The 26,508-nt window shown below is 42.2% G+C and overlaps 2 protein-coding genes across 7 annotated transcripts in view; both read left to right on the top strand.

The window, feature by feature from the left end:
• Positions 1-211, top strand: part of ANKRD12 (ankyrin repeat domain 12) — a 59,517-nt gene extending 59,306 nt beyond the window's left edge. The window contains exon 13 of the transcript XR_014952856.1: positions 76-211. The gene's annotated coding sequence lies outside the window, so the exon portion shown is untranslated. The remainder of the gene's footprint in view (positions 1-75) is intronic.
• Positions 149-24,653, top strand: TWSG1 (twisted gastrulation BMP signaling modulator 1). 6 transcript variants are annotated; one of them, XM_085571939.1, is made up of 5 exons: positions 149-287; positions 3,583-3,748; positions 10,680-10,779; positions 14,368-14,634; positions 22,181-24,653. In XM_085571939.1, the coding sequence occupies exons 2-5, from the start codon at positions 3,626-3,628 to the stop codon at positions 22,360-22,362; spliced, it is 672 nt and encodes a 223-aa protein (XP_085428065.1). In that variant the 5' UTR covers positions 149-287; positions 3,583-3,625; the 3' UTR covers positions 22,363-24,653. The 6 variants fall into 6 exon arrangements, with proteins under 6 accessions (XP_085428065.1, XP_021380848.1, XP_021380845.1 ...); XM_021525173.4 differs by lacking the exon at positions 149-287 and adding an exon at positions 1,520-1,628 and having other exon boundaries at positions 3,621-3,748; XM_021525170.4 differs by lacking the exon at positions 149-287 and adding an exon at positions 1,520-1,628.
• Positions 24,654-26,508: the final 1,855 nt, after the last annotated feature.

Raw genomic sequence — 26,508 nt, 5'->3', positions numbered from 1 at the left:
GCACAGTAAAGCCAATTAATATGTAGTTCCTGCCCTGTAACTTTTTTTTTTTTTTTTTCACTTTTGATTTGTTAGGTACCTGTGGAAGGAGAAGTTGTTCCTGCTTTTATTACAGGAATATCTTCCTGACCTTATTCAAAAGTGAAACTATTGAGGAACAAGCAAATTTCTTCTCAAAGTTAAATACTCTTCTGACCACAGCTGTAAAATCTTAAAATGCTGCAGAAATCTGTTTTATCTGCTTGAAAAGATGAGGAAAAATGGATAAAGCTGCAAGGTGTTAACTAGTAAGTGGGTACAAGTTACTTCTATCAGATACTTGCTAAAGTAGTAAAGAGTAACAGACGACTGGAAGTGGCAGAAATATGAGATAGGAGTAATTAAGAAGCTAGGAAAAAGAACAGAAATGAAACTGGGTTGCAGAAGTCTTGGCTATGCTAGAAAAGAAGTGTGTGACAAAAATACTTGGTGGCAGTATTTTGTAAGGAGATCTGAAGACAGATGTTTCTTAGTATTAGCCTGGGTCGTCTTTATAAGGAGAAACTATTTTCCAGTATCAGGGTCTGTGCAACAGAGTTTTTACAATTGCAACTTCTTAGTAAGTTTTATTACTCCAAATATTTCAATCCCACGGATAATAATCTCTTGGCGTCTGATTTGAATCCAAGGTTTGTTCCGGTTTTTGGTTTTCTTTTTTCATTTTCTGTTCTTTCCCCGAGTTTACTCTGTGGGATGATACCTCACGTGTTGTTTAAGGACACCAGCCTGTGGATTTACCTCATCAGAGTGGCAGGAGCTGGGCAAAAGGGATAAGACGAAATGCGGTAATAACGCGTTGGCGCGATTGCCCCGTTTCCCTCGCCAGAGTCTAGCTGCCTCCTGGGAAGCCCGAGAGCTACTCGGAGTTTCTGGGTTCCCAGCCAGGATCCTCTTGTGTTTTTCTTCTAGGGACCAAACTTGTTACCTTGGTCCCTTGGAGCTTGGCACGTGGGAGGATAAAGTCGCCGTCCTGCCGCGTTTTAGAGGTCCTGGGAGAGGTTGTCCGGAAGCCCAGGGTCCCCTCCGAGTGCAGGGAGCCCCTGGCCTCCCCCGGGCACCTGCACCTTCTCAGCCATCGGGGCAGCTCATCGCGTTCCCCTCTAGCGCTTCCAGCGGCGCTGCCCCCCGGCTCCTTTTCTCCCGCCTCCCTCCGGCACGGGAGCGCTGCCCCGGGCGCCCTCTGCTCTCGCCCCGGCTTCCCGGGCTGCCTCGCCTGCCCACAGAACCCCGAGTTTCTGCCTGCCCTCGCGCTTTCCTGAAGAAGCCCCACTGGAGGCAGTGGCCTGGCCGTCCCGTCCCGCTAGGCACGGCCCGGCAGCAGCTTCCACCCACCGGCCCCTGCCTCCGCCTCCTTCTCCCGCCCCGCTCCGCGCAGCCGCCGCCCGCCGGGGCGGAGGGTCCCGGGGGGAGGGTCCCGGCCTGACGGTGCCCCGAGGCGGGGCGATGATGCGAGGCCGCCGCCTCCGCGCTGCCTGCGGCCGAGGGGGGAGCAGTGGGACGAGGCGCGGGGTTGCTGCCGCCGCCGTCGCCGCCTGCGGAGCAGCGAGAGCCGCCTGCGGAGCGCGGGGTGCCCGGCCCGGGGCCGCCCGGTGAGCGCCGCCGGGGCAGTGGGCGGGGGGCGGCAGGGATGGAGCCGGTGGCTGGGGAAGAGGAGGTGGAGAAGGCGGCGGAGCCGTCGCTGCTTCTTTGTGGCAGGAAAGTTTCGGTGCGTCTCGGCGCGGCCGCCCCGCTGCCTGCGTGCCTGCCCGAGGAGGAGGAGACCCGCTCCCCGTGTGGGGCCCCGCCTGCTCCGGGCCACTTCGGCGGGGGGTGTTCTCGCACATCTCCCTCCCTGTCACCGGCCTCCCGGCAGTGCCATCTTTGGGGCCCGGGCCTCTCGGGAGCTGCGGCGGGGACGGGGAGCCGAGCGCGGGTCGATCGGCCCGGGCGTTTTTTGGGGAGTTTTTCGCCCCGGGTGCGATCCCGGCGGAACGGAGGAGCGACGCTGAGCCGGTGCTGCCGGAGTGGGCTACGGGAGAGGAGGGGCGGCGGGCGGGGGTCCTGCCCCGGGGGGACGCCGCGCAGGATAGAAGTCTGGTCGGTGAATCGGACCTGGAGCGGCGGGGGGAGGCCGGGGGAGGGTACCCGGACCCCGGTGCGCACCCGAGGGTTGTGCGCGCAGACGGCATCGCTCGGCCCCGCTGCTGGGAACCCTTTATGTAACGCAGCCCCGCGCCCGAGCCGTGCGGGAGCACGCCTGGATCGCTCCCCTCGGCAGGCAGCGTGCTCGCCTCGGCTCCCGCGCCCGGGATGCGGCACTCGCCGGGTCCGGGCCAGCAGCTGCAGCTGCTGGAAGCGTTCTTGGCTCCGGATGGCAGGGAAGGAAAGCGGTGAGGGAAAAGATCCCATGTTCTCCGTGCGTGCCCCCGGGTCTTGCAGGGGGGTCTCCCCAGCAAAACTTGGTACAGATGGCGGCGTGCCCAGCTCAGCGAGATTCAGAGGCATTTAACAACCATTATAAGAAGGACTAATCGAACACAGACTTTCGAGATCCGGATCGTGCCCTCATTTTCCACTTTTTTGCTCATTGAGGATGTTGGGTTTTGTAGTTCATAAAACAGAAAAAACATGTCTAGATACCAAAAGAAAGCAATCCAGTGCTCCATTAGCATTCTTTCTCTCTTAGGAGAACAATACAGGCTCACTGTGAGCTTGCCCAAACATGGGCTGCCTTTTATTATATATTGGTACAGTGCCTGGTGCAGTAGGTCCTCTTTTGGCCGGGCTCACGTGCAAAGCGCAAGTAAAAACTGAGTGACACGCTGCTAATCGTGATCTATTTGTCGCAAATACCACCTGCCGACAGGCTGGGTTTTCACAAAGGGAAGAAAGGTGGAATGCTTTGAACAAACCCAGTTCCTGTCTGTTTGATGTAGCAGATGCTTGTCATCTCTGGTTGACCTCAGACACTTGCTTGGCTCTTGAAAGTTACGTTGTTCAAAGTGTCTGGTACTTTTTTTTTAATGGTGTCTGTATATTTTTAAAAAAGAAGTCAATTTTGTAATTGGGTTGATAGCCTATGTGACGTCTAAGAGTCCGTGTGAAAACAGCTACCTGTCTGCATTAAAAATTACAGGGGCAACTTACCTTGTAAAAGGCTGCTGTGCTGCCTTGGTCCTACAGACCTGTGTGTAGCTTAGCCTGAGGAGATGCTACACAAAACCCACCCTTCTGCTTTGGGCATTTACAAAATTAGGTCTCTTTTAGTGGATTTTCTCATCCAAGGCATTTTTTTACCAACACTGCTTATAGGATGTCATATTTGATACTGCAAACTTAAGATTGCTCACCTCAAGTTTATTGTACTTTTAATCCAAATGTGCAATAACAGAAAGCTTTGTACAAACAAGTTAGCTGGAGGAGGAGGAGTTGGGTTTGCTGTTAAGTACTCCAATTTGCATTTTTAAAAAATATTCATATTTATTGAAGGAATTGGAAGGTGGAAATGGAATAGAATTTAACTTGTGTTCCAACAGCCTTTTCAGTCGCTGGTTCTTGTTTCAGTGCTGGTTGAAATACTTGTGAAAATTGCTCACCTGCAGGAAACATGAGGTCACAGTACATCACGGCGCCCACAGTTACTGTCCTTCTGTTCCTGCTGTGGATCCCATCATCAACAGGCTGCAACAAGGCTCTTTGTGCCAGCGATGTCAGCAAATGCCTGATACAGGTACGAGTCCTGTGTCCTCCATCTGCTTTCCAGTGTTCAGAAAACTGCGTCCTGAAAAGATACAAATAACTGGTATCTTATGTTGAGTAGTGTCTCTGTAAAGAGGCTGTTTTGATCGCTTACCCATATAAGTGCAGATTAACAACTATTTGATAGACAGAGAATACCAAGTACATATATATATGGGCATGTTGGTTTTTTTTTAATTGAAACTTTTTTGAGCCAAGAATTATGTCTGTCTGGGATGTTCCCCTTAACTTTCAATTTGTCCAGCTCCTTAAAGCTCAAGCAGAGGGTCAGGAGTTGACACTTGATGCTCTCCATAGCATCAGGTTTGTACAGTGAGTTAGAAGATGCCTAAAAACCAAACCAAATACTTATGAGCTGAACTGGTAGGAAATGGATGTTAAATTCAGATGCTGCTTTTGACTCACTGCATGTCTGTACAGTGAAAGAAACTGAGTGAGACCAGGTTGCTCTTCTTAGATCAAGAGTTAAGAGATGTGGTGTGCAGCAGAACAAAAGGGCATTTTCTAGCAAAATGACAAGCAGTTCTGGTAGCTACCAAGTATTTTTTTTAGTCATGGTAAACTTCTTGACTCCAGACTGAGAAAGGAGGCTTCGTGTGGTCAGCTGCAGCTTTTTTAAAAGTAACTGTTTCCTACAGCCTCTTTGTAGATTGGAAATGCAATAACAGAGAGCACCAACATCATATGGCAGTAAGATGTGAGTGTGCTTACTATAAATCAATGGTCACAGCCTGAAAAGAGATGCAGAAATGGCCTCAAGCATTTCCATGTTTACTTCATTTCACTGACTTCTGTTTAAAATTTGTCTGGGTTGCAAATAAAACCACTTGTCAGATTCACAAATCCACTCCACAGAATGAAAACTGACTAGACTGAACCATCTTCTGAGTTCTGCACTGCTTTTGCTTTAAAATTAAAAAAATGAAATTGCTTCTTCTTCCAGCCCCACTACAGTTTGTGGAGTTGTTAAATAGGGGAGCAAGAATGAGGCTTCTGATTTTTGCCTTTTCAAACAGATCGCCAGTGGTTTTGCTGGCATGTTGGACATTGTGCTCTGTGACAAACTAGTGCACCTATAATCCCCTTCTCTTGCATTTTTAAAAACCAGCTCTAGGATTGAAACCTGTAAGAAGTAACATGCTAATTGTGGCATTGGATGTACATGGCACTTAAATAGTAAATCCAGTAGAACAGATTTGTTGATTCAGGGGAAGGTTATTAGTCCAGGTACTGGATTTCAGTCCTGGAAGCTGTTAACCTGCTGCTTATTTTTCTGTAAGCAAAGGGGACAACAGGGAAAATGTGTCTCCTTTTCTGGTGTCACTGATGGAGTCCACCATCTGTGAATGAACAGGTATCTCCTCCTTGAGAAATCATCTCTTATGGATTCAAGCTTGAGACAGCAAGCATTTAAACTTTATTTTTATGAGCTAGTCTGAGTAGAACACAGCCCAGGAGGAGTGAAGTTAATGTTTCCAGATTCCCTACTCAACTGGCAATAAATGGCTGAGGTTCAGCAGTGCATGGAAATGGCTGATATTACTATACTTTCCTTGGATTATATTAGCATCTCTGTAGCAACACAGCCCTGTACATGCAGAGAAACCTCTGAACTGCTTTACTTGTGGTAGGTGTGTTCTCTCTTACTTTGTACAGGTGATGTGGAGTCCCTTTATAAAGCATTTCCCTAAAATCAAAATCATATGCAATAATCTGAGACCCTAAAGTAGCCTAGGCCATGTGAGTTGTGTGCAGTCGCAGGGGAATTACACTGTTCATTCCCACCATCTGGCTGCTGTCTTCCTGCACACAGGCCCGACTTACCAGTCAGTATTCATTCTTTATAGAAGAACAGATCAGGTCAGACTAGTCTGATTGTGGACAGGAAGACATCATAAAGCTTTGACTTAAAGCAATTGTCCTCTTTCTTCTTGGCTTTTTTGTTTTAAAACTTCAGTACTGTTGTGGCAGAAGTGGTGCACTGGTATATGAAATGCATATTCTTTCCTGGATAGGTATGCAAGTAGAGTATATCCATGTACTTTTTTCCCCTCTAAACTCTTCTGGAGGAATCTGAACTTAAAAATAAAATACCATATTGAGGAAGGTTGCTTGACTATCACATGGCATTTTTCCCTTCCCAACTTTTATCGCTGTTCAAGTTCACCAAAACCCATATCTTGAACCAAGATAATGTCACTCAGAGACAGCCAGGGGAGCAAACAGATTGTGAATGTTTGTCATCTGCATCTGTATGCAGAAAGCACAGCTGCCTGTCCTGGAGACAGAGAGACAAGAGAGCTGCTCTCTCAAAAAGCATATGGTTAACATAAATATTTTTGCCAGCATGGCTAGAGGTCAATACAGTCATTACTGCCACTCCTTAGGAGCTCCTCTGCTTAAGGGTGGTCCCTACATAAATATTTATTTTGTTAGATCCAGAACAGTGCATGAGATCAACAACTCCCGTGGATTCAGCTTTCCCTGTGCATCCTGGGCTCTAGCTTTATTGGTGCTCCTCTTTTTCCATAAGTAAAGGCCTGAAAGAAAATAGCTTGAGGCACCCCTCTGCATAAGCTCAGCCTTCACTAAGAAACTTTGTGGCTTCCTGTAGTTGTTGAGAGAGTTGTGGGTAAGACTTGGGAGTGTAGAGAGTGAATCCACAAAATCAGTTTGGCCCTTCAAGGCTCTGGCTGTAGCTCCTTCCCATGTCCCTGGGATTGAGGATTGGAGTCCATGAGCGCCTGTTGCTGTGCATTCCAGGTGGAGCCCTGGGTGCACACGGAGCGTGCTGCAGTGTTTATTGAGCACATCTGCTGTTGGCTTGGCCGCGTGGGTTGTTTTGATGTTTCCATGTGTGGAGGAGATGAAAAGGCCAGTTACGCTGGCTGGGTGGGGGGAGGCACGCATTGTGTCCTTGCAACACGGAGGAAATCCTTGCAGGCAGAAACCTCGAGGATGAGATGTTCCCACAATTGTTCATAGCAAAGGGGTTTGAGGCGAGTCCCAGGTTGGCTCTTGACGGGCAGAGCTCCCGGCAGGAGTCGGGCTCGGGTGGAATGTCAGTGTTGGGCTGGAAGCTGAGCTTTGCTACCTTATCTGCAACAGTGCTTTAAACTGTTGCTGTGCATAGGAAACAAATGGTGTTATAATTCAGGCATGGTTTTACAATCCTTCTAAAGAGAGGTTGTTTTGTGGAGAAAACAGGATTTTCTCTCATAAACTCTACAGACCTGCAGCCACTTCAGCTGGTGTGGTATCGTTCCAATTAAAATCTCTTTTCATCTGTCTTTTTTGCCTCTTGTTAATCTTGTGTACAAACTTGTCAGCCTGAAAGGATTTCCAAAACATTTTAGCCCTGTGGTATGAAATAATTGCCACTCCTTTACTTCAGGGCTTCAGCATCTAAAAATTACTTCCAGTGTGTTGTAGCTGCAGTACGTAACCCGGTTGTGTTAACAAAACAGTTCTGGTTGGTTCACTTCCAGGAGATTTTCTCATATTAAACTGTTCTAGGAAAAAAAAAAAGCTCTCTTTCACTCCCCCTTCCAGTTTGCAGAGAGGTTTCCTTCAGGTCCTACTTCTCCCTGTACCAAGAAAATATTCTCTGGAATTTCAAGAAAGCTTTGGAAAAAATTCAGATGTTAAACACCTTCTAAAAATTTTTGTTTGCTCTCTAGAGCAGGAGTATCTTTATTATACAAACATGCCTACTTCCTACTTAATACTGTATTTTTAAACTGTGAGGCTTATTTCTTGCCTAGCAAAATACATTCTCCGATGCACCTTCAGTAGTTCAGCTTGGGAAGTTGCCAAGTTGACTTATGAGTAATATTTTCTTCCACTGACGCCTCACCACCCCCAGCTATCAACAAGGAATGTTCCTTATTCTGCCTTGCTTCACCCACATCTCATGTAAGCATTCTTTTAAAAAGATGTATCCTGTACCAGTATCCAGTGTAGATGAGTCAGGCAGGAGGACTCAAAACTGGTTAAGGAAACCATGGATGTGCTAACAGATATATGGAAAAACATACAATTATTGCCCCAAAGTAGCAGAAGACTAATTAATTAGGTTGTTCTTCCTTCCTCTCCCTCCAACTTTAAAATAAATAAATAATAATGAAAAACCAAACAAACAAACAAAAAACTCCAAACAGCAACAAAAAACCCTTAAGTATTGCATTGGTCATGGGCCCCTCCTGGAAAAACAAACTTGTTACAATCCTGGTAGGTGTAATGGTTCTGGCCCCAAGTCAGTGCTTACACACAAAGATGCTAAGCAGAAATTTTTGTTAACAGGTTGCAAGTGCAGAATTTAATTCTCTGAGAATACTCTTCCATAAAACAATTTTAGTTTAGTGAACTTTCTCGCTTCTATTCATGCATTACATTTCATAGTTTAGTGAGAATTGCCTCCTCCTACATGCTGGCCTGTTGATGTCTTTAAAATGTAAAAGTTGTTTCCCCGGTTTTACTGTTGAAGAATAAATTGGATATTTTTAATGCTAAACTCGTGGTTATTTTTAAAGTTGTTCTATTCAGGCTTTTTATTCTAAAGGCTGACAAAATCTGTTTATCAAATGGTAAGATAAATGTTTTAGAAATGCATCATTAATTCACGTAAGTCATCTTTCTAAGTTTATTATGTCTCCTGTGGTGGAAATTTGTACATCTTTTGTTAATCAGCCTTTTACTTGGAAACAGCACAGTTTATGTGGAAACAGTGATAGGTGTCATTCATAAATTTTGAGGATGAAAAAGTAATAAATATTATTAGTTTTCCACTCTGTAAATAAAAATTCAATACTTGCAAGGGCTGCCTATTGCAGAAATATGTGTGGAGCAGGGGTTCACTCTCTATCAGTGGGGCAAACAGGTCACAAAAAACTCTCCAGGCAGCAGTGTTTCTCAGCATTATTTATCACAAGCAATAGTTGGTGAATTTTGTTTCTTTGCTAGATTGAAGATGACTTGTGACCTGGGATGAAGTAAATGGAAAATAAGGAATCAGTGGATTTATACTGCCTTGGTACAGTGTAGCTTGTCTGCAGCACATTCTAGGGCTTGTTCAGTTCTAGTCCAGACCTGGGAGCCTTGGAGCTCCATTTGCTGTGTTCTGGAGGCCTGTCCCTATACAGACTTTGCTCTGACCTCCCTCTCTGAAGTGCACTCCTTCGTCTTCTGTGTGCCCACGTGAGTTGGTGTGAGCGAGGGGTGGCCACTGTGCAGCTCAGTGGGCTCTGGATGTTTACAGTTGCCAGTTTTGCAGAGTAAAGAGAACAGGTGCAAGACTGCACCTTGCCATGCCTTGCAAACATATTCCTGACATTTGGTTTAAAAATATCTCCTTTCTCCCCTACCTTGTGCTTCTTAACAATAGCAAGCAAAGAATTATTTAAAAAGTGGAATTTTGCCCAATTTGAGCTTTTCCCAAGGTACTTCAGAAAGAAACCTCACTTTGCAGGTAACATTGGTGCCTGCCACCAATGTAAAAGATAAATGCCCCTTACCTAGCTGGGGTGGAACCATGGGTTGAGACTCCAGGATAGGAGAATTTCAAACCAAACCACCTTCCTGCCCTTCTTGCCTGTCCATGATGTCTCCTGCAGTGTGTCCCTCCTCTGCCTCTGGATAATGCAATCAAAGAGTGGGGATGGGCATAATCTTCCCCCGGCCTGGTGTGTAACAGATTTGTCAGTGGCCCTTCCAGTAAAGCCAGGGGTGGAAAGATTCCATGGTCAGTGTTTCCAGTAACAGGATTTTGTTTTCTCCCCAGTTGTGTGTAATGTGATAGTTAGACAGACGTCATCAAAACCAAATTCTTAGACAGGATAACCAAAGGGACTTCTTGGCTTGTCTGTGTTTTGTGCTATGATGTAATTCAAGGCTGTGAATTATGGTCATGCAGCCTCAGTCTTTTGGCCAAACTGGAGTTACTAATATGGGTTTGAGTTAGAGGGAAGGAGACAGCCTGGTTTTTAGATTTTCTTCATCCATGTTGGCTTTTTCCATGCTTTGAGGTCCACAAGTGTGTGTCTCCAGCAGGGCTGCTAAACCAGAGCTTTTGGGTTTAGGTAGTACAAAGAGAAATATTTGTCTTTATGCTTCCATGCCTTTTCTATCTTTTTAGTTTATTAATGGTTAGAGAAAAATACTTGTGTACATAATTTCATTCCTAGAGGCTCTAGAAGTCTTGTAAATATCCCAAGGTGTCAGTTTGGAGAGATGAAGATTGGGGTTGTTTTCATAATAGCAAAAATGAATCATCTAGACCTGGGGCGGGTGGGAAGGGGGGAAAATCTGGTCACCAATGTTGCAAACAGAGAGCAATGTGTAACAAGTGTTTGGAGATACAGAAAATCCTCTGGTCAGATGACTTAAATTGGTAAATTCCTCTTAGAATCCAGGGATAGGTGTGATGGTAGACATCATGCATGTCAAGAGTGGGCACATGTGGCTTATAGTAGCTTTCTTTTTTAGTTAAATTATAATGTACGGTCACTATTTATATATAAAGAAGCATCTGTCTCCAAGTTTCCTGTTGTGATGGGAAAACATTCAAAGACCTTGTAGATTTAGGCATGCACATGCGCAGGAGTGCACACACCTATCCCATGAATAGTATTTTTTGTATTTTAAAAGCTTGCTTCAGATTTCTCTTCAGAATGTCACCTTTAAGGAAAGAAAAAAAAAAAAAAAAAAGGCAAATTTGCAAAAGATCCTTTTGTAAACTTGGATCGGTTTTTGGCTGGAGTTGTTTCACCGTTTACTCACTGTCTTAGTGTACTAAGCTTTTTTAATGCACTAATTTGAGTTGTGGCTTGAGGAAAAATCACTCTGCTGTGTAGTTACTTTACATCTGGGATTGCTGCAGTGTAATGAGTGTCTGTTGATTCCAGGAGCTGTGTCAGTGCCGCCCTGGGGAAGGGAACTGTTCCTGCTGTAAGGAGTGTATGCTCTGCCTGGGCACACTTTGGGATGAGTGCTGTGACTGTGTTGGTAAGTTTGCACTTTTGGGGGGACTTCCTTCTTTTTTTACATTGCTTTCTTCTGCCATGTGCTGAGCTCACAGTCTTAAAATAGAAGTAAAACACTGGGACAGAATCTGTACTTTAAGCATCTTACAACTCGTGTGGGTATGGAATAAATTACTGTGGAGACCCAAACATCTGAAGGCTGTGTCTGCTCTATGGAGCTGGGGGTGGCAGTAGTCCAGGTATTGCTTGTTAAATGTCATCATAGCTGATTATTAATTTTGTCTCTCAAACATAAAATCCCTATTTGAATTGTCACTTTGAGGAAACTCCCAAGTGTCTGCCTTGTGGGGTTGGATGCTGTGCTTCTATTTCTGTGTTTCTGAAGGTTTCTACCTGTAAAGGCTGCATTGACAGGTACAGCAGCAGGACACCTTTAAGACTGAGCTGGGACTACTAGTAAATATGCATGGCCCAGTGTTTCCACTGTTCTTTTATTTACAAAAATAGCTCTTTGTGAAGGGTGAGAAAGAAGCAGACAAGGCCTAGATGACAGTCTTAAAAAGTCTTTCCTTGTGACTGCTGTCCCAGCACTTACTTGCAAAGCACTTAAGAAGGTTGCATTCTAGTTCTGTTTCTTGTTTTATATGTTACAAAAGCTTCATCTTCCTGTGGTTATTGTAAGTCTCCCTGTGCTGCCATCCGAAATCCTAGCTTCATGTAAAGGATGCATCTTGAGTGTTGTACCTGCTCTCAGCTTTTCTAGGTCACTTTTCTCTGAATTCACGAAGGTGATTAGTGTCAAAATGCCCATTTTCCGTGCAGGTTATTTCCCAAGTTTAGGACCATTATCTGCTGTAGAAACATAGTGTACTGATCTCTAGAGAGAGGAAGAACCTACATCTTGGGATTGTGAAGTCCACACACAAGCTGATTTTCATAAATCTGCAGGTGACTCACTGTTCTGTGGCTCTTCCCATAGTGTTTTCCAGGAGAGGAGTTAACAAGGTTTCAGGCTCAGTTTCCGTGTACTGAGTAAACTAAAACTTCTCCTGATGGTTCTTAGGGTGCCTCAGACCTTTTTGGATTTTATGGGATGGTCCTATTCTTCTTCTCTTCAGTGTAGAATCATCCTTGCTGTAGCCTTATTCAAATGAGGAAACAGGAATACATGCCATATCTGACTCCCTAGACACAGTTCTTTGCTGATACCTGAGCTGATATTTTAAGTTTTGTAATAAGCTGATCACGTGTAATGTAAAAACAGATAGATTGTTGTGTCTTACAGATCATGTCTGCCTTGAGGGCAGAATTGCCTCCTGTCCTCTACCACTAACTGTACTGGTGCTCAGTTGATGCCCTCATGTTTGCCCTCCCTTCTCTGACAGAGAAAAACATGCTGGAGGAGGGAGAACAGCAACAAGTCCTCCATTCCCTTTGAGTTAAGCTCTTCTAGTCCCTTGTAGAAAGGCTTCCATCATTTTAATAGACAATTTCTGCATCTTCTCATCCATTCCAAAGCAGTAGTGGAGACATGTTTGATCCTTACAGGTTGCTCATAAGTTAAACTTTTTAACCAAAGCTGCTATTTTATAATGTTTATTATATAAAAATATTATTATTATTATTCAAATGCTTTTTAAAACAGTAAGAGTGAAGGACCTGTGTGGATGAGCATTTATCCATTAAAATATAAGCAATGATTTTTTGGTACCATCTTAAGGTAGTTTTCATACTGCATTGATATGCACACAAACTTGTGTACATTCTGCAGGATTTTGGTAAACAATCTTGATACTATTTTTTTTCCTTTGTGTGTCCTTTTTTATCAGTGAAATTTATTTTCTGAATCCTACCTGGCAAAGGTCTGGTCTGACAGGTCTAGAAAAGCCCACTGGTTTCTGTTTCACAACATTAATACAATGACATCAACTAAAGCCTTGATGTGTCTGTACAAAATTCTTACCTGGTTTGATGTCTTCCTAACTGATTTTCAGGTCGTCATCCTTCATTGCAATTGTATGATCAATACAGTGCTTGTTAAACTATTGTTAATATTACTGCTTATTAAATGGTGGTGAGAAAGGGATAGAAATTTTTTGTTAAAGCACTGAGTCTAGAAAGGTCCATGAAGAACAAACCTAATTGAGAGGAGTAGGAAAACAGTCATGTACAGTAGTTTGTATCATTTGTAGTTTGTGTTTGTGTCATTTTTTAGTATGACCTGATGTTGTTTGGAAAAGAGGCTTATTTTTTTTTCCTATTTTGTACTTGGCTCACCTTTTTATAGGAGCAGACTGTCATGGAGTGTTTCACTTACCAGATGCTGTTAATCCTAACCACTTGTTCAAGATTTGCTAGATCTCATGCTAATCACCATGGACAAACGTCCCTCTGCTTTGTTCACTATGCTAATCCATCTACTTAGGTTGAGAAGATTATGGGTTTGTATAAGGCTCTAGTTAAACACAATTATTTGTGAAGCCAGAGTCCTAATGGATCTATGGGGCAGGAGATACTTCTCTGGTTGTATGAGGCAGGTAAACTTTGAACATTCATATCTCATATCAGTTTAATACTTCAGGAATTGGTGCACAGTTGTAGCTGTCTAAACCTGTGTCTGTGAAACTACCCAAAATTATATCCAGATGCACATGAAGAAAATGGATTTGCCTGTCTCTTGACAGATGACACTGTTAGCAGTGTTTTATCACTCCTGAGTTTAAAATACCTATGCAGATACAAATTTTCTTTTTAATCTTGGTAGACTAAAAAGGTAGATTTAAGTCCACAGATTGGACTTAAATTGACATACCCTTTGGTTTAATTGCTAGTAATAAATATTAGTGTTTAAATGGTTAATGAAAAACTGGAACTGACATTGTGTATCACAAAAACATTTTGTAGGAATTGGCAAAGTGAAAAAAAGATTACACGGTTTCAAAAAAGATACTGTAGAAAATGTTCAAAAATAAGGAAGAGGTAACCTAGAAATGAATATTTTGCTGTTGTGGCCCCTCCAGCTAAGTAGCAAAATGAGGTTCATCTTGGCTGTCTCTACACAAGTAAAGTAATTCAGACTCATGCTCTGTCCTGATAGTGATCTTTGTATCTCTGGCAGATGACTAAAAAGACCTAGTGCACTGCTGCAGCAGATGAGATGGAATACTTGTATAATGATCAAAAGTTTCATATACCTCAGACTTATCAAGATACTCCCTTTGTTCAGTCCTAACTTTGCATTCCAGATTTATGCTCCTATCGATTATACTGTGCTTTGTATGATCTCACAGGGAAAATGAACCTTCCATGGAACCTTCCATTTTCTAAGCTGTAACACTGACAGGGAAGCAAAGTGCTGTTTAGATGAGGTTTTTCTTTTCACAAGTCACAGGTGTGTTTTGTAGAAGTCTGAATGATCCAAAACAGGCTGTTATGGAAAACTTGTCCTGCTGTATTTGATAGCACTTCTGCTATTGGGCTGAGAGTGGGATAGATATGAAAGATTTCTGTTCAGCAGAAAAAGAAGCAATTTTAATTCTCCAAATATTCCTACTTGTTTTAAGAAGAGTTCAGGGGGTTCTGTGTAATTTACTGTTTGTTTCCTCTGCAGGTATGTGCAATCCTCGCAATTACAGTGACACACCTCCAACATCCAAGAGCACTGTTGAGGAGTTGCATGAACCAATTCCTTCCCTTTTCCGGGCACTGACAGAAGGGGATACTCAGCTGAACTGGAATATTGTTTCCTTCCCTGTGGCAGAAGAACTGTCACACCATGAGAACCTTGTCTCCTTTTTAGAAACAGTGAACCAGCCACAGCATCAGAATGTCTCTGTTCCAAACAACAATGTCCACACACCTTACTCTAGTGACAAAGGTAATGAGTGCAGTGTTTAAATCCCTAGCATCTCCTTTTGTCTCTTCCAGGAGCCTTCTCAGTGCTATCCTATGCTTCTGTATGTTTGCTTCTTCTTTTCCCATAAGAATGTATGAAAGGTTCAGCCTAATAACAGAAGGAATGAGGCAAAGGTGCTGAGGAATGTGGAAGATGGTGTTAAAAATGACTGATGCTCTCAGGAGACACTGAACCACATGAATTTATAATTATTTCTGTGGCATGAGGCAGTTTGTTCATGTTGTTTCATGTGCACTGGCAAGGTGTGCTCTCTGACCTAGAAACAGTTACCTGTAGCTTAGGAGACTGGACAGACCAGAAACTGAATCCAAATTATGTATCAGTGCAGAAGTAGGCAACTGAAACATGGCTTAAGAGGTCTGAGAAAACCATGTGCTATAAGCTCTTTTTTATGGAACAGTTATTTATTTCTTTCATCTGAGTTGGCACTATTTGAAATCTTTAGAGGGATGTTTTGTATGAAATCCAGGATTAATAGTAATTAGTAATAGTAATTAGTGTTAATTAGAAAACCTAAACAAGATTAGAAGGATTGATGAAGGAAGGATATATGACAGACTGTCTTCAAAGTAAGTAAGTTGGTCATAGGGGTTGAACTTACATTGTTCCTATTTCATATTAAGTTTTCATATTCTTACCTTCAGTTTAGAGGACAGACTTCAGGATACTGTTTGCTGTGGTTGGGTGGGGGAAGATGAGGAGTTTTGAGGTAGTTTTGACAGTGGTATAAAAAAAATACTGTCTGTTTCTTGGTTTCCATACTAAACCTGAAACATTTTTCCCTGCAAATCATTACATCAGACTTTAAAGAATCTCATAAAGAGTTCATAGTGGAATTGCTGCTTAATAGGGGAAAAAGAGCATCTGATTTATTAGTGCAATTAATGCTTTGCTTCCTTCCCAATGTACACTTTAAATATTCGTAACCCATATGTTGCTGTTGTGATGGCCCTTTTATCTTATCAATAAAAGATACCCTAATTGATGGACATGCTGCTTTTCCATACCAGTCTGAACCATTGACCTAGTTGTGTTTCTGAGTAGGACTGCTGCTGATTAAATGGAACCATAATGGCAACTTTTCTAATTTCCTTTGGCTAAGGCACATTAGAAAAATAAATTAATTGCAGAACTAGGAAACCAGATGGGTGGAAAGCATCTCATTCATATATCTTTGATGCTATTAAAATGCTTGCTTGCCATTATGAGAATAATGTACCAAGTCATGTAAAATGGAGAGCCACAAAAAGCCCTGTGTGCAAAGACTACAGAACTTACAATTATAAATTAAACTCAGGGGAAAAAATTATGTTTGGTACAGCCTTGAATATATCTCCATTGTACTTAGGTACTGCAATCCAGATGGCTGTTCCCTGACAGCCCTTTACTACCGTACCAACAGGATGGGCTAATGATAGTTTTGGATTAAGTTTAGAATTTGAATTGCATTTCAAGGGTGTGGAGCAGTTTTGAGTTCAACGACACAGACAAATACATAACATTGACAGACAAATAAATAACACTGCCATTTTTTCTTAGTCAAAAGTCCCCTTCGTTTCTTTTACTAGGAACATATTAGAGTTTAGGTTGAGAGAGCTCTTATTGGAATGATGACAGTCCAAAAACAACAGTTATATTTGGAAATAGTTACCAAATGCCACTGGCTTTCAGGCCTCAGCAGACACTTAAAACAGAAATAAATGTCAGAGCCTGTTCTTGTAATCATTGGCTATGCCTTCTCCATCTTAGTGACCAGTGAAGAACTGGAAAACATAGAAAATTACTTTCCACATCCTATTGCTATACTTTTAAGTATCTAAATACGTAAGCCTGCCGACGAGTCTTTTTTCTTGGTCACAGTGTAGATAACTTTGCAGTGCTCTGTTTTCTCAAAAGTCATAATAAATTTTGCATATAAAAACATTGATTATTTGACCATTGAGAACAGAGGAGATGGAAAGAAAAATTAGCATCTGGCCTTGGTCAGTTGATGTTTATTATGGTGGATGCAGGACAGCTGTACATCCAGCAGCGCTGGATGTTGTATGAGCCATGGGGTAATACATTGTTTCTAATACTGTTTTTCTGAGCTCATTGGGGAAGCCATAATCAAAAGGTGGAGTAGTAGGTTGGGTCTGAAGAGCCTTGTGAGCATGGGCACAGTGAGGTAGCTGAGGAAGTTCCTGGAGCCTGATGGCTTCTGCCATGCTAAGTTCAGTCGCACAATCAGGTCACTGCTTTAACAAGATGGAAAGTGTTAGAACCACTGAAAAAGAGGGAGGTTTTGTGAATGTGTATGTGTGCTCAGTGGCAGTAAAAACAAGCATAGCCTGCAGTGGGAGAAACAGACCAGGTCTTTACCTTTTCCTTCTCCCCAGAAATGCTGCTAGGCTTGAGGGTAGGTCTTGCGAATGGAGATACCCTTAAGATGACTTACTAAGCAGTTGTCTTTGAGGCTGTGACAATCAGGGATTTGAAAGAATATTCCTGTGAGCAGGAGCACAGATGCTTTATGTTTTCTTTACAGTGCTGTACCTCCTCCATTTTGTGGTTCCTTGCATGCTTCCCTCCAACATGGTGTGCTGGCAGCAGCCGATGTCATGGCCTGTAAAGGGAGAGGGGTATAGATGTGCAGTGGTCTCTGTGCTGTCTTCTGAAATATATTCCAAAATTTGGAAAGGTTCTGCTTACAAATATCCCTTGTCACATAGTGTAACACAGCTCTGATTTCAGCTTTTCTGCTCCTTCTTGCATGGATCACCATTAAGCTGGCCCAGGGTGCCAGATTTGCTTGATGCAGTTCTGGGTGAGTGCCAGGAAAAGCAGCACCAGCCACAGGAACCATGAGCTTTGTGCCTGAGTGGCGTGGAGCCACCACCAGGGAAGGCGGCTGTGGATCCAAGAGGAGGTGGGGTGCAGTGGGATATAAAGCATTCCTTTCTTGCCCCAGCCTACTCTGAATCCAGCCAGCAGACCTTGAACTTCCCCATTATTTTCTTAATGAGTGTCTTCCCTTTCCTTCTGTGAACTGACTTGTAATGTTTTAGCTGCCAAAGTTATGCATGCGCTGCTGGAGCTGCTGTAGCTCTTTGTATCAGTTGTTTCTGGAACTTGAGACTCTACTTCAGAGAGGATTGCCATGGCTGTTAATCTGGAGCTACATTTGTACTTCATTCTCTTTGCTTTACTTCTGGCTGATGCCCTCAGAGCTCTGAACTGTGAGTTCAGAGATTTAAATAAACTTAGTTGTTTCAGATGATGACAGGATGTTGGCAAGAGGGAGAGGGGAACTAGATAATTTTTTGGCAATTGATAAAACAAAATCTGTGCTGTAGTTGTTAAGGGTTTCTGACTTAACTGCTTGGTGACACAGGGGATGGTGTCTGGTCTGCAGTTCTGCTCCCCTCCAGTGCAACAGGGAGACGAGAGCTACAATTCCAGTGAAGAGACATCTACTTCTGTAGGTAGCCTAGGAAGATTAAAAAAAAAAGTTTCTTTTTATAAATTAATTGACATAAAATTTACTTGTCCAAAAGTAATAGATTATGTAAGTTGATTGTTCATAAACAGTTGCAGGTTCATCTACCTGTTCCTGTTTTCCCCGCTTCTCACTACTGCACTAGACTAGTTTATTCTAGTGGAAGGTATATCCCTGCCAACAGAAGGGGGGATGGAACTAGATGATCTTTAAGATTCCTTCCAACCCAGGCCGTTCTGTGATAAAATGGTATGACCACTGGATGGACAGTTACCTTCTTAAGGAACTTTTAGAGTTACCAATAAGGTGACCAGCAGACAGCTGAAGTTACACAGCACATATAACTTCAAAGATCCCATACAGCAAATTATCATTAACTGGGAAGGTTCTCTGAGTTGCTACATTTTTCTATATATACACTAATACAGATAGTTTTATAGCAAAGCCTGGTAGTTTCATCTTTTAATTTAGACTTGATTGTTGTTCACTTTTAATTTAGACTTGATTGTTGTTTCTCCTACACAGCCTTCACTAAGTATGAAGTGTGAGGGGGGAAAAGGTCAGACATTAATGATCTGGGAAAAAATGCTTACTGCTGCATCCTTGTGCTGCATCTGCCGTCTGTCATCCTTAGGGTGTGAAAATTGGCAAAATACAAATGAGAAAGCTGTTACTGCACTAAATAATATTGTATCTACACTGAGGGAGCCAAGTGATGACTCGGTAATTAGCTTTGTGACAATTTAAGTACTCTTCCAGATCCCAGCTGAGCCTGTAGGTATGTATTTTTTTCCCCTGTGTGACTCTATTTTTGCAATCTACAGAGCAGGATTTGGTGCTTAAGGAAAGGAACTCTCCTGCTTTCAGTAATTCAGCCTCTACAGGAGCACAGAGGCATTGCTGAGGAGGGGACCAGGAGTGCCCTGTGACCAAACAAAGTGCACCCTGGACAATCTGACTTGTTCAGACCTGGAAAGTCTTTCAGTGAGCAAGACATCAGAAACAATTTGGTAACACATACATGGAGCACATCGTCCAGCTGCTTAGAGGAGCTGCTTGGGACAAGATGGATTTACTGCTGGCTTTGGCCTGCTACATGCAGTCTGGTCTCTCCCCTTTGCAGCATTTTTGTACTTGTCCTCGAGAACCCTTGACTTGTGTGCAGGTAGAAATAAACTTTCTTCTCTACTCTCCAGTCAGTCAAGATTAATATCCTTGGTTGTCTCTGCCACCATAATAAGGTTGAATTTTGGCTTTGGTCCTGGGAGAGTGATTCAGGAAACCAGCCTGCAGTCTCACAGGAGCTGACTGATGCCACCTAGTTTTGCAGAGTTATAGACCAGGTGCTGCTGCTCCTCTGGCCTCCTTTATCCAGAGATGTCTCCCTGTTCAGTGTCATCAGTCTTTACATCCTAGAAATCACAGGCTTCCCCAGGAGTTTATTTTATTTCTGCAGGCATTAGCTGATGAACTGGGGGTTTCACCAGGACTTGTGAAGCAGTACTAACACTGCTGAGGCTGTCAGAGATGAGGTTAACATGAAGGTGAGCACAGGTGTCTCCTTATGCAGAAGGAACTGGACATTCTTTGGGGTGAAGACAGCCTGTAAATGCTGGGAGCAGTTAGCACACCTGAGAGTGTGCACAGCTTTCCTGACAACTTCCCTGATCTACCTTAGGATTTATTTTGTGTGTTGCAAGTTGGAGTGCCATGATCAACAGATCACTTCTGGCAACCCCATGGATGGTTGCTTCCTTTGAAGGGCTATCTGGAGATAGCTATGAATCATTTTGCCTTCTCAGGTTTATCCAGAGACTAAGTCAGTTGGTTGGAGATGGCATCCCAAAAGGTGATTTTGCAGGAAGAAATCTTTCTAGATTAGCCAGGATTGCCTGTTTCAAGGAAGAGGCCTCATGCCTCCAGTTGATGCCTTCTAAGACTATGTATGGAATTTAAGATCAAACTTAATGTAGAAACACTTCAGTGGAAAACTACCAAAAAGTAATCATAGGACTGAATAGAGATAAAGCAAAAATATATAAAGAGTATGAGTAATGTCCAACAGAGGCTTCTGTAAGGCTCTTGTCCTTGAACCCCAGCACTGACTTGGATGACTGATGGGACATGACAATACTGCCTGAAGACTTGCTTCTACTTTCTCATCCCTACCCTTTCACTAAAACCTTCCTGTGAGAAGTGAAGGGAACAGATACCTAGGGCTATCTGGGCCTTCCAAGAATGGATGGTGTGTGCTTCTTATGACTATGGCATTTGAGCTTTTTTGTCACTGATGATGAAATGTTGCCAAGTCCTTGTGCATTCCCTATAGAAGCTGGAGCTGCTGTCTGGCTCTGAATGCCTTCTTGTCTTTGAGGCTGTGGTGGCTGCATCTCCCTACTGCTTTTCAGCTTGGGCTGAGCACTTCAGGTGTATACCTATCACTCCTAGCACATGGTACCATAGCATACGCTTCTATTCAGCTCTTTCCTCTTCCTCTCTGTCAATCAAACATCCTTATTGAAGCTGTAGATATGTTGGTTGTTTTCAGGTAGAGGTTTTGTTCTCTGAGAACTCTATTCCTCTGGTTGCTGCGCCTCGGGATATATTATAAGGGCTTATAGAAACAGAAGTGCCAAGAATGGGACAGGATTTACACAGTGCACTTTGTTTCCAGCAGTTCTTCGGGTACTGCAAGATTTTTTTTGACAACTGCAGGTTTACTTGCAGCACAGCTTTTCTGGGACCAGAAACTGCTTCAGCTCTGGGTCTGCCTCTCCTGCCCAAGATCCCTATTGCCTGTTGCATCGTATCTGGTGTCTGGAGCCTGACCAAGGCAGTGGATACTCTGTTGCTTTCAGTGGGCTGGCACCAGGTCCTCTGACCTTCTTGCAGCTGTTTTGGTAGTAGCAAAATAATTTGACAGTGGTCAAAATCAGTCATTAAAAAAAAAATCAAACCAAACCCGCTGTCTAGATTTACTATTTAAGTTTGGATTACTTTTTTCTATTCCAAACTAATCTACTGGAATGTAGATCAGTGGGTTTCTCCCAGGTGTACCATGAGTAGTAATAGGCTAGAAAGCTCTTTGACATCTCCTGCTTACAAGTTGGTCTGATCTGGATGAGGGAGACATCCCTATTTGCAAACAGCTGCCAGTTGAGATTTGCCCAAAGTCTGCCAAGTTATGCTCTGGGTAAATGTTATGTAATCACGGTCCTTTGGAGGATGAACCAAGTGTTGCAGTATAATCACTTGGTCAGTACAGAAGAAAGGTGGTGGAATCTGCCAGCTTGGAGAATTTGAAGTGGACTGAGGGTGGGATGGCTTTATTTTATAGTTGTGGTGAATGTCTTAGCTCCATTTTGATGTTGCAGCCCTGAACTTCATGGCATTTGAAGTAATTGCATGGGTGTTAGAAGCATGAAGTCAACACTTAGGTAGAAGGGGGTTCTTAAGATTAGTAGTAAAGCTGGTGATGTTGCTAAAAAAACAAGGAAGAAAAAAGTGTGCAGTTTCATGCTGATGAAAAAAGGATTCTCTAGTTCTGTAATTTAATCTGGATAAAGATTATTGTGGAGTTTGGGGTGGGGGGGAAAGAAACATTTACAACCAAATAATGGTTTTGATGTCTTTTTAAAATAACTTCTCTAAACTTGAAGTTTTTTATGGTAGCATATTACCTTCAGAGAACACATTCCTGGTTGAAATTTTGGCATAGCTCATCCCTACACTCTCATAACTGGGGGACAAAACTCAAAAACATTCTTTCCTGTGAATACAGAAGTAAATTAATCCAGGAGGAGATCGGAGAACAGGTTGAGTTGTAGATGCTGAAAAAGTGAAGTGAATAGATTTTACCTTGTCTCTGTGATTTGCCTCTCTGCCTTTACTGTCACCTTTTTTCCTTATGTCTCATAATCCTGTTGGTTTGCAGTCATACTTCTAAAGCTGCTCATTTAACTAATTTCTAACTAACCTTTAAAAACACTTTAAGTCCTTTTAAACCATTTTTTTCCCCTCTTGGTTTAGAGCACATGTGTACTGTGGTGTATTTTGATGACTGCATGTCAATACATCAGTGCAAGATCTCTTGCGAGTCCATGGGAGCTTCCAAATACCGATGGTTTCACAACGCCTGCTGTGAGTGTATTGGGCCAGAATGCATCGACTATGGCAGTAAAACTGTCAAATGTATGAACTGCATGTTCTGAAGCAGGAAAATTGTACTATAGCAATACTGAGGCCAAAGTAATCTCTCTCGGTTAAAGAGACTGGGATTGCAAATACTGCGTTTTGGTGGAGTGCCTGCTGGTTGCAATTAAATGTACCTGGTTGAAAAAAGGATGTATAAAATCAGAGAATTTTTTTATTTTTAATTCATGTAAGCGAGGCTAACTAGTAGATGTTTAAACACTATGTTTTAAACTTATTTTTCTTTATTTCTGCTCAAATGGTACAGTCATGCTCATCATTACTGTTCCTTTGATTTGAAAGTATTGGCTATACTGGTTTTCAGAACATAGTACTCTATCTTGTAGTTTAGAATAGGGAAACTTTTAGAATATGGCCATGAGATTTCCATTATCTAAATTCAACAAATAAATAAATGGCTGCTAGGTTAGAGGGAGTGTGGATATTGTTTAGGGGCTGGGTTTTTGGTATTTGGTTTCTAGTCTTGTTTTTTTAACTTTATTACCTTCCAGTTTTTGAGGTTAGCTTTTATTGTGGAAGTGATATTTGGAGAAAAATTAAAATTCATGTTTTCAAGTTCAAAGAATGGGCTGTCATGGATAAAATCCTAACTTCTTAGAAGGGCCGCCCAGCAAAACACCATGTATGGGATACTTTTCCTCCAAGTTTCATTTGCCCTGCTCTCTTTTAATGCCTATGATGCATAATTTATGCATTACACAAATTAATATTTTCAGTCTTCTCTTAGATCCCAAAACAAAGCTGTTAAGTGCTGTTGCATTCCCCACCTTTTGCACTGTTCTCTAGGGTTGTTAAACCCTGAATATTTAGTGTAGTAAAGGAAACATGAAAGGCTACGATGGATTTAATGACTAAAGGAATAAAGAATGAAATGACGGGAACAAGCAAGCGGTACAGGTCTGCCAGCTGAGCAGCTGGCAGCAAGCACGTTCCCATGTAGTAATTTCCTGTGAATATTTATTCCAAAACATTTTTATTATTATTAATTTTTTTTCCCCATAAATTTTTTGTCAATGAAGAAGGGAATATGTGTCTGCAAAGGCAAAGTTAAAGTGCTCTGAGTTTAGAACATTGTCCATTTTTCTAAGTAAGAGTTTTTATATGTTGACAGTTACATAGCAGCTACTATGACTGATTTAAGGTGTCCACTGATAATGGTACTAAGTACAAGGATAAAGTGTATGAGTAGTTAATGATCAGCTTTTTGTATTTATAGTAATGTAGGTTTTAACTCCTTCAATTTTTATGCATATATGCATATGCAAACACAAAAAGAACTTGACTATTCATTTTTCTCTCATTAACCTCAGCAAGAGGGATTAAACTGTTTTCTAGTTACATCTGTCTATCTGTACCATGTACACATGAAAGCAGTCATACTACATTTATTTTGTTGAAAAAGTTGCCTGAATGTTTTTTCTTTTTTTTTTTTCTCATGATACAGTTCTTTCAATAAGATGGAATAATAATGATAATAATAAAAGAAAAATCTACTCTTGTTAAATAATTCTACTTTTTTCAGTGTCTTTTTCAGCTATAAAGATGTACTTGAAAGATGAATGTTATTGTTTTGAACTAGTGGATAATGGAATGTCTTCACACTTTAAACTTATAGTAAAGTGATAAAAGATCATAGACAAAAGTAGAAAAAATTAGCTTATAATGGAGGAGTTGTTATTCCTATATTTTACAACTCATGTTATTATATTTTCTTCTGCTAGAATTTCTTAAAATGAATGGAGAGGAAGAATATGTTAAGAGTACCTGTGACTGTTTGTAGCTGGAGGGTGATACATCAATGTTCCTAACTGAGACAGGCGACACGTAGCAGTCAAGCAAGCAGGAGATCATTAGCGTGCTTCAGATTTTTGCAGTCTTAAATTATTGGGAATATGAGGGTAGCTCAGAATCTTCTTAGGGGAGGAACAGGGCTGATGTTTCTGGTCAGGCACCTGCTGCCTCATGGATCTGTGACACTGTCTCCATTTACATCCTCAGAATTTCACTGTGAGGTCAAATCAAGTGGGAGCGGGAGGGATGAGGGAGCAGCCTAACAGGTGTCCAGGAAATGCTGTGGGGAATGGCATAAAAATGTAAACACACTTGTCTGTAGTGGCCTGAGAGAAGGTAGTGCACACCTTCTGGGGCTTGCCTTACTTTTTGTAATTCCTGATGCTGTCTAGAGTTTGCTGAAAGTGTTGTGTGTACACAAATGTCATGCAGCAACACCCAGTGTATTTTATGATGATGAGTGTTTTAAAAGGTATTTTAATAAAAAGACATTACCGGTTCTTGTGTGTTCTTTCTCAAGAGTTTCTCAGGGAAACATTACCAGGAAGCATATTACAAAAGTTATTGATCTAGATGGACAGAATAATACTGAGAATTAACTATTCAGCAGTTTTTTCCATACCTAAAAGTGTTGCTTTGAAGTATTTTTCTGTGCATAAATGATAAATACTCAGAATGTTCTTTCTGGAAAACCTAACCATTTTAGAAAGTTGTTTATTTAGTCTTATTAATTTTGCAGGAAAAATCACAATTTATTTTGGGGTCTCTTATTTCACCCTACATCTCATTAACCATCAAACCACCACCTACATAAGAACATGTTTTTAAAACTTCTTTTAGTCAGGAATGTTCTCCAGGTAAAGCATTGGCCACTTTTATCACTGTCCTTTGGGATAGAATTGTAAATCACCAAATGTAAAGGGAAGAAAAAAGGGAATTCATATAGTAAGAAATTATACAAAACCCTAGTGTGTTGGGGGTCTGACTGAAAAGGGCTAGAGGGCCTTTTTTTATTCTTTCTTTAAAAGAAAAAAAAAAAGTTTAGTTATTTTGGGGTTTGGGTTTGTTTTGTTCAGGTTTTTTTAGTTTGTTTTTCCTTACAGACACTTGAGTACAAAGGTCATAATGTGACATTGCTTTCCTGTCATTTCTTAAGGTTCCTGGCTTGCTTTTAGTATGCTTAATGGATTTCACATCTAATTAAAAAAAAAATTAGTATAAGAACACCTGCTTGTATCTTTAATAATATATCTATGGTCACTCCAGTGTCCCTCCTAAAATTATGGGGCTATTTGGACACCTGGCTCCCAAGCCTCTCATCCTGCTGGCTGGAGTGACTTGAAGTTTGCTGGCATTGCACAGTGACACAGAGACCCACACAACATGGCTACACTCCAGTCTCCAGCCCCATGACCCATGGTGCCCTGACCTACAGCTGGCACTTACACCTTCATGGGAAAAGCCTGGAGACTCGTAGCCTGGGAGGAGCTGAATGAGAAGAGAGGACAGACTGTACTGATGGGGTACCTGCAGAGCACAGCCAAACAACAACCTTACATTTTCCTGTTGGATGGTAATGTCAGTTGGGCTTGGCAAAAGGAACACCTTTACCAAGGTTTGATACATTGCCTTGGCACGACATCTTTCACCAAATCACCTGTACATCATTAAAATGTGTGCTACTCACATGGGAAAACACACTTGGATACAAAATCTTCTTAGAAACAGAGCAAACCCTGATTCAGACAAGTACATCTAAGATGTAAAGGTGGCCAAGGCTCAAGTTTTCTTATACCCTTTTCATTGCTTAAGTATTGTCCTAGGATGATGTTATGGTGTTTGTATCTCCAATGTGTGTTCTGTTTATGTTTGATATTATGTTCTGTGCTTTCAGAACTGACTCTGAAAGTGAAGGTTTGTTTTGCCTTGTTATCAGCCGGTTCACCTCCCCCCATGGTCTGCTGTCTAGAAGAGGCTAGTGCGGGCTGGCTTGCTTTTGCTTGCTTGCTTGCTTGGCTTGCTTGCTTTGCTTGCTTCTGCTTTTGCCTTTGCTTCCTAGTTAGTTTAGCCAAGCAGTCCAATTCTTTCCCTGGACTCTTTCCTTTCCTTTTCCTGAATACCATCCAACCTGCTCCGGACTGGGACCTGGGAAACGCCAAGGAACACCGAGAGCCTGTGCTTTGTGATCTGCAGCAGACATCCCCAGTGCCAGAGAGCAATCCCCAGCGTCCAGACCCGGGCGACCACTCCCAGGAAAGACTTTCTGGATTTGTTCATCTCTTCAGAGTGGTGAAAGAGTTTTGTTGTCATCTGGTGTGAGAACCCCGGGCTTGGTCAGGGATCTCGTGTGGTGC

This window comes from Lonchura striata, chromosome 2 (genome assembly GCF_050655825.1).
Source record: "Lonchura striata isolate lonStrDom1 chromosome 2, ASM5065582v1, whole genome shotgun sequence".
Classification (NCBI taxonomy): Eukaryota; Metazoa; Chordata; class Aves; order Passeriformes; family Estrildidae; genus Lonchura; species Lonchura striata.
The sequence above is the reverse complement of the archived record's forward strand: the minus strand, read 5'-3'. Positions and strand labels throughout refer to the sequence as shown.

Bases quoted from the DNA above. Each gene is read 5' to 3' on its own strand.
- TWSG1 (XM_085571939.1), top strand. From the start codon at position 3,626: ATGAGGTCACAGTACATCACGGCGCCCACAGTTACTGTCCTTCTGTTC. The intron at 10,780-14,367 runs GTAAGTTTGCAC...TTTCCTCTGCAG, and splicing joins TGAGTGCTGTGACTGTGTTG to GTATGTGCAATCCTCGCAAT. The intron at 14,635-22,180 runs GTAATGAGTGCA...CTCTTGGTTTAG, and splicing joins ACCTTACTCTAGTGACAAAG to AGCACATGTGTACTGTGGTG.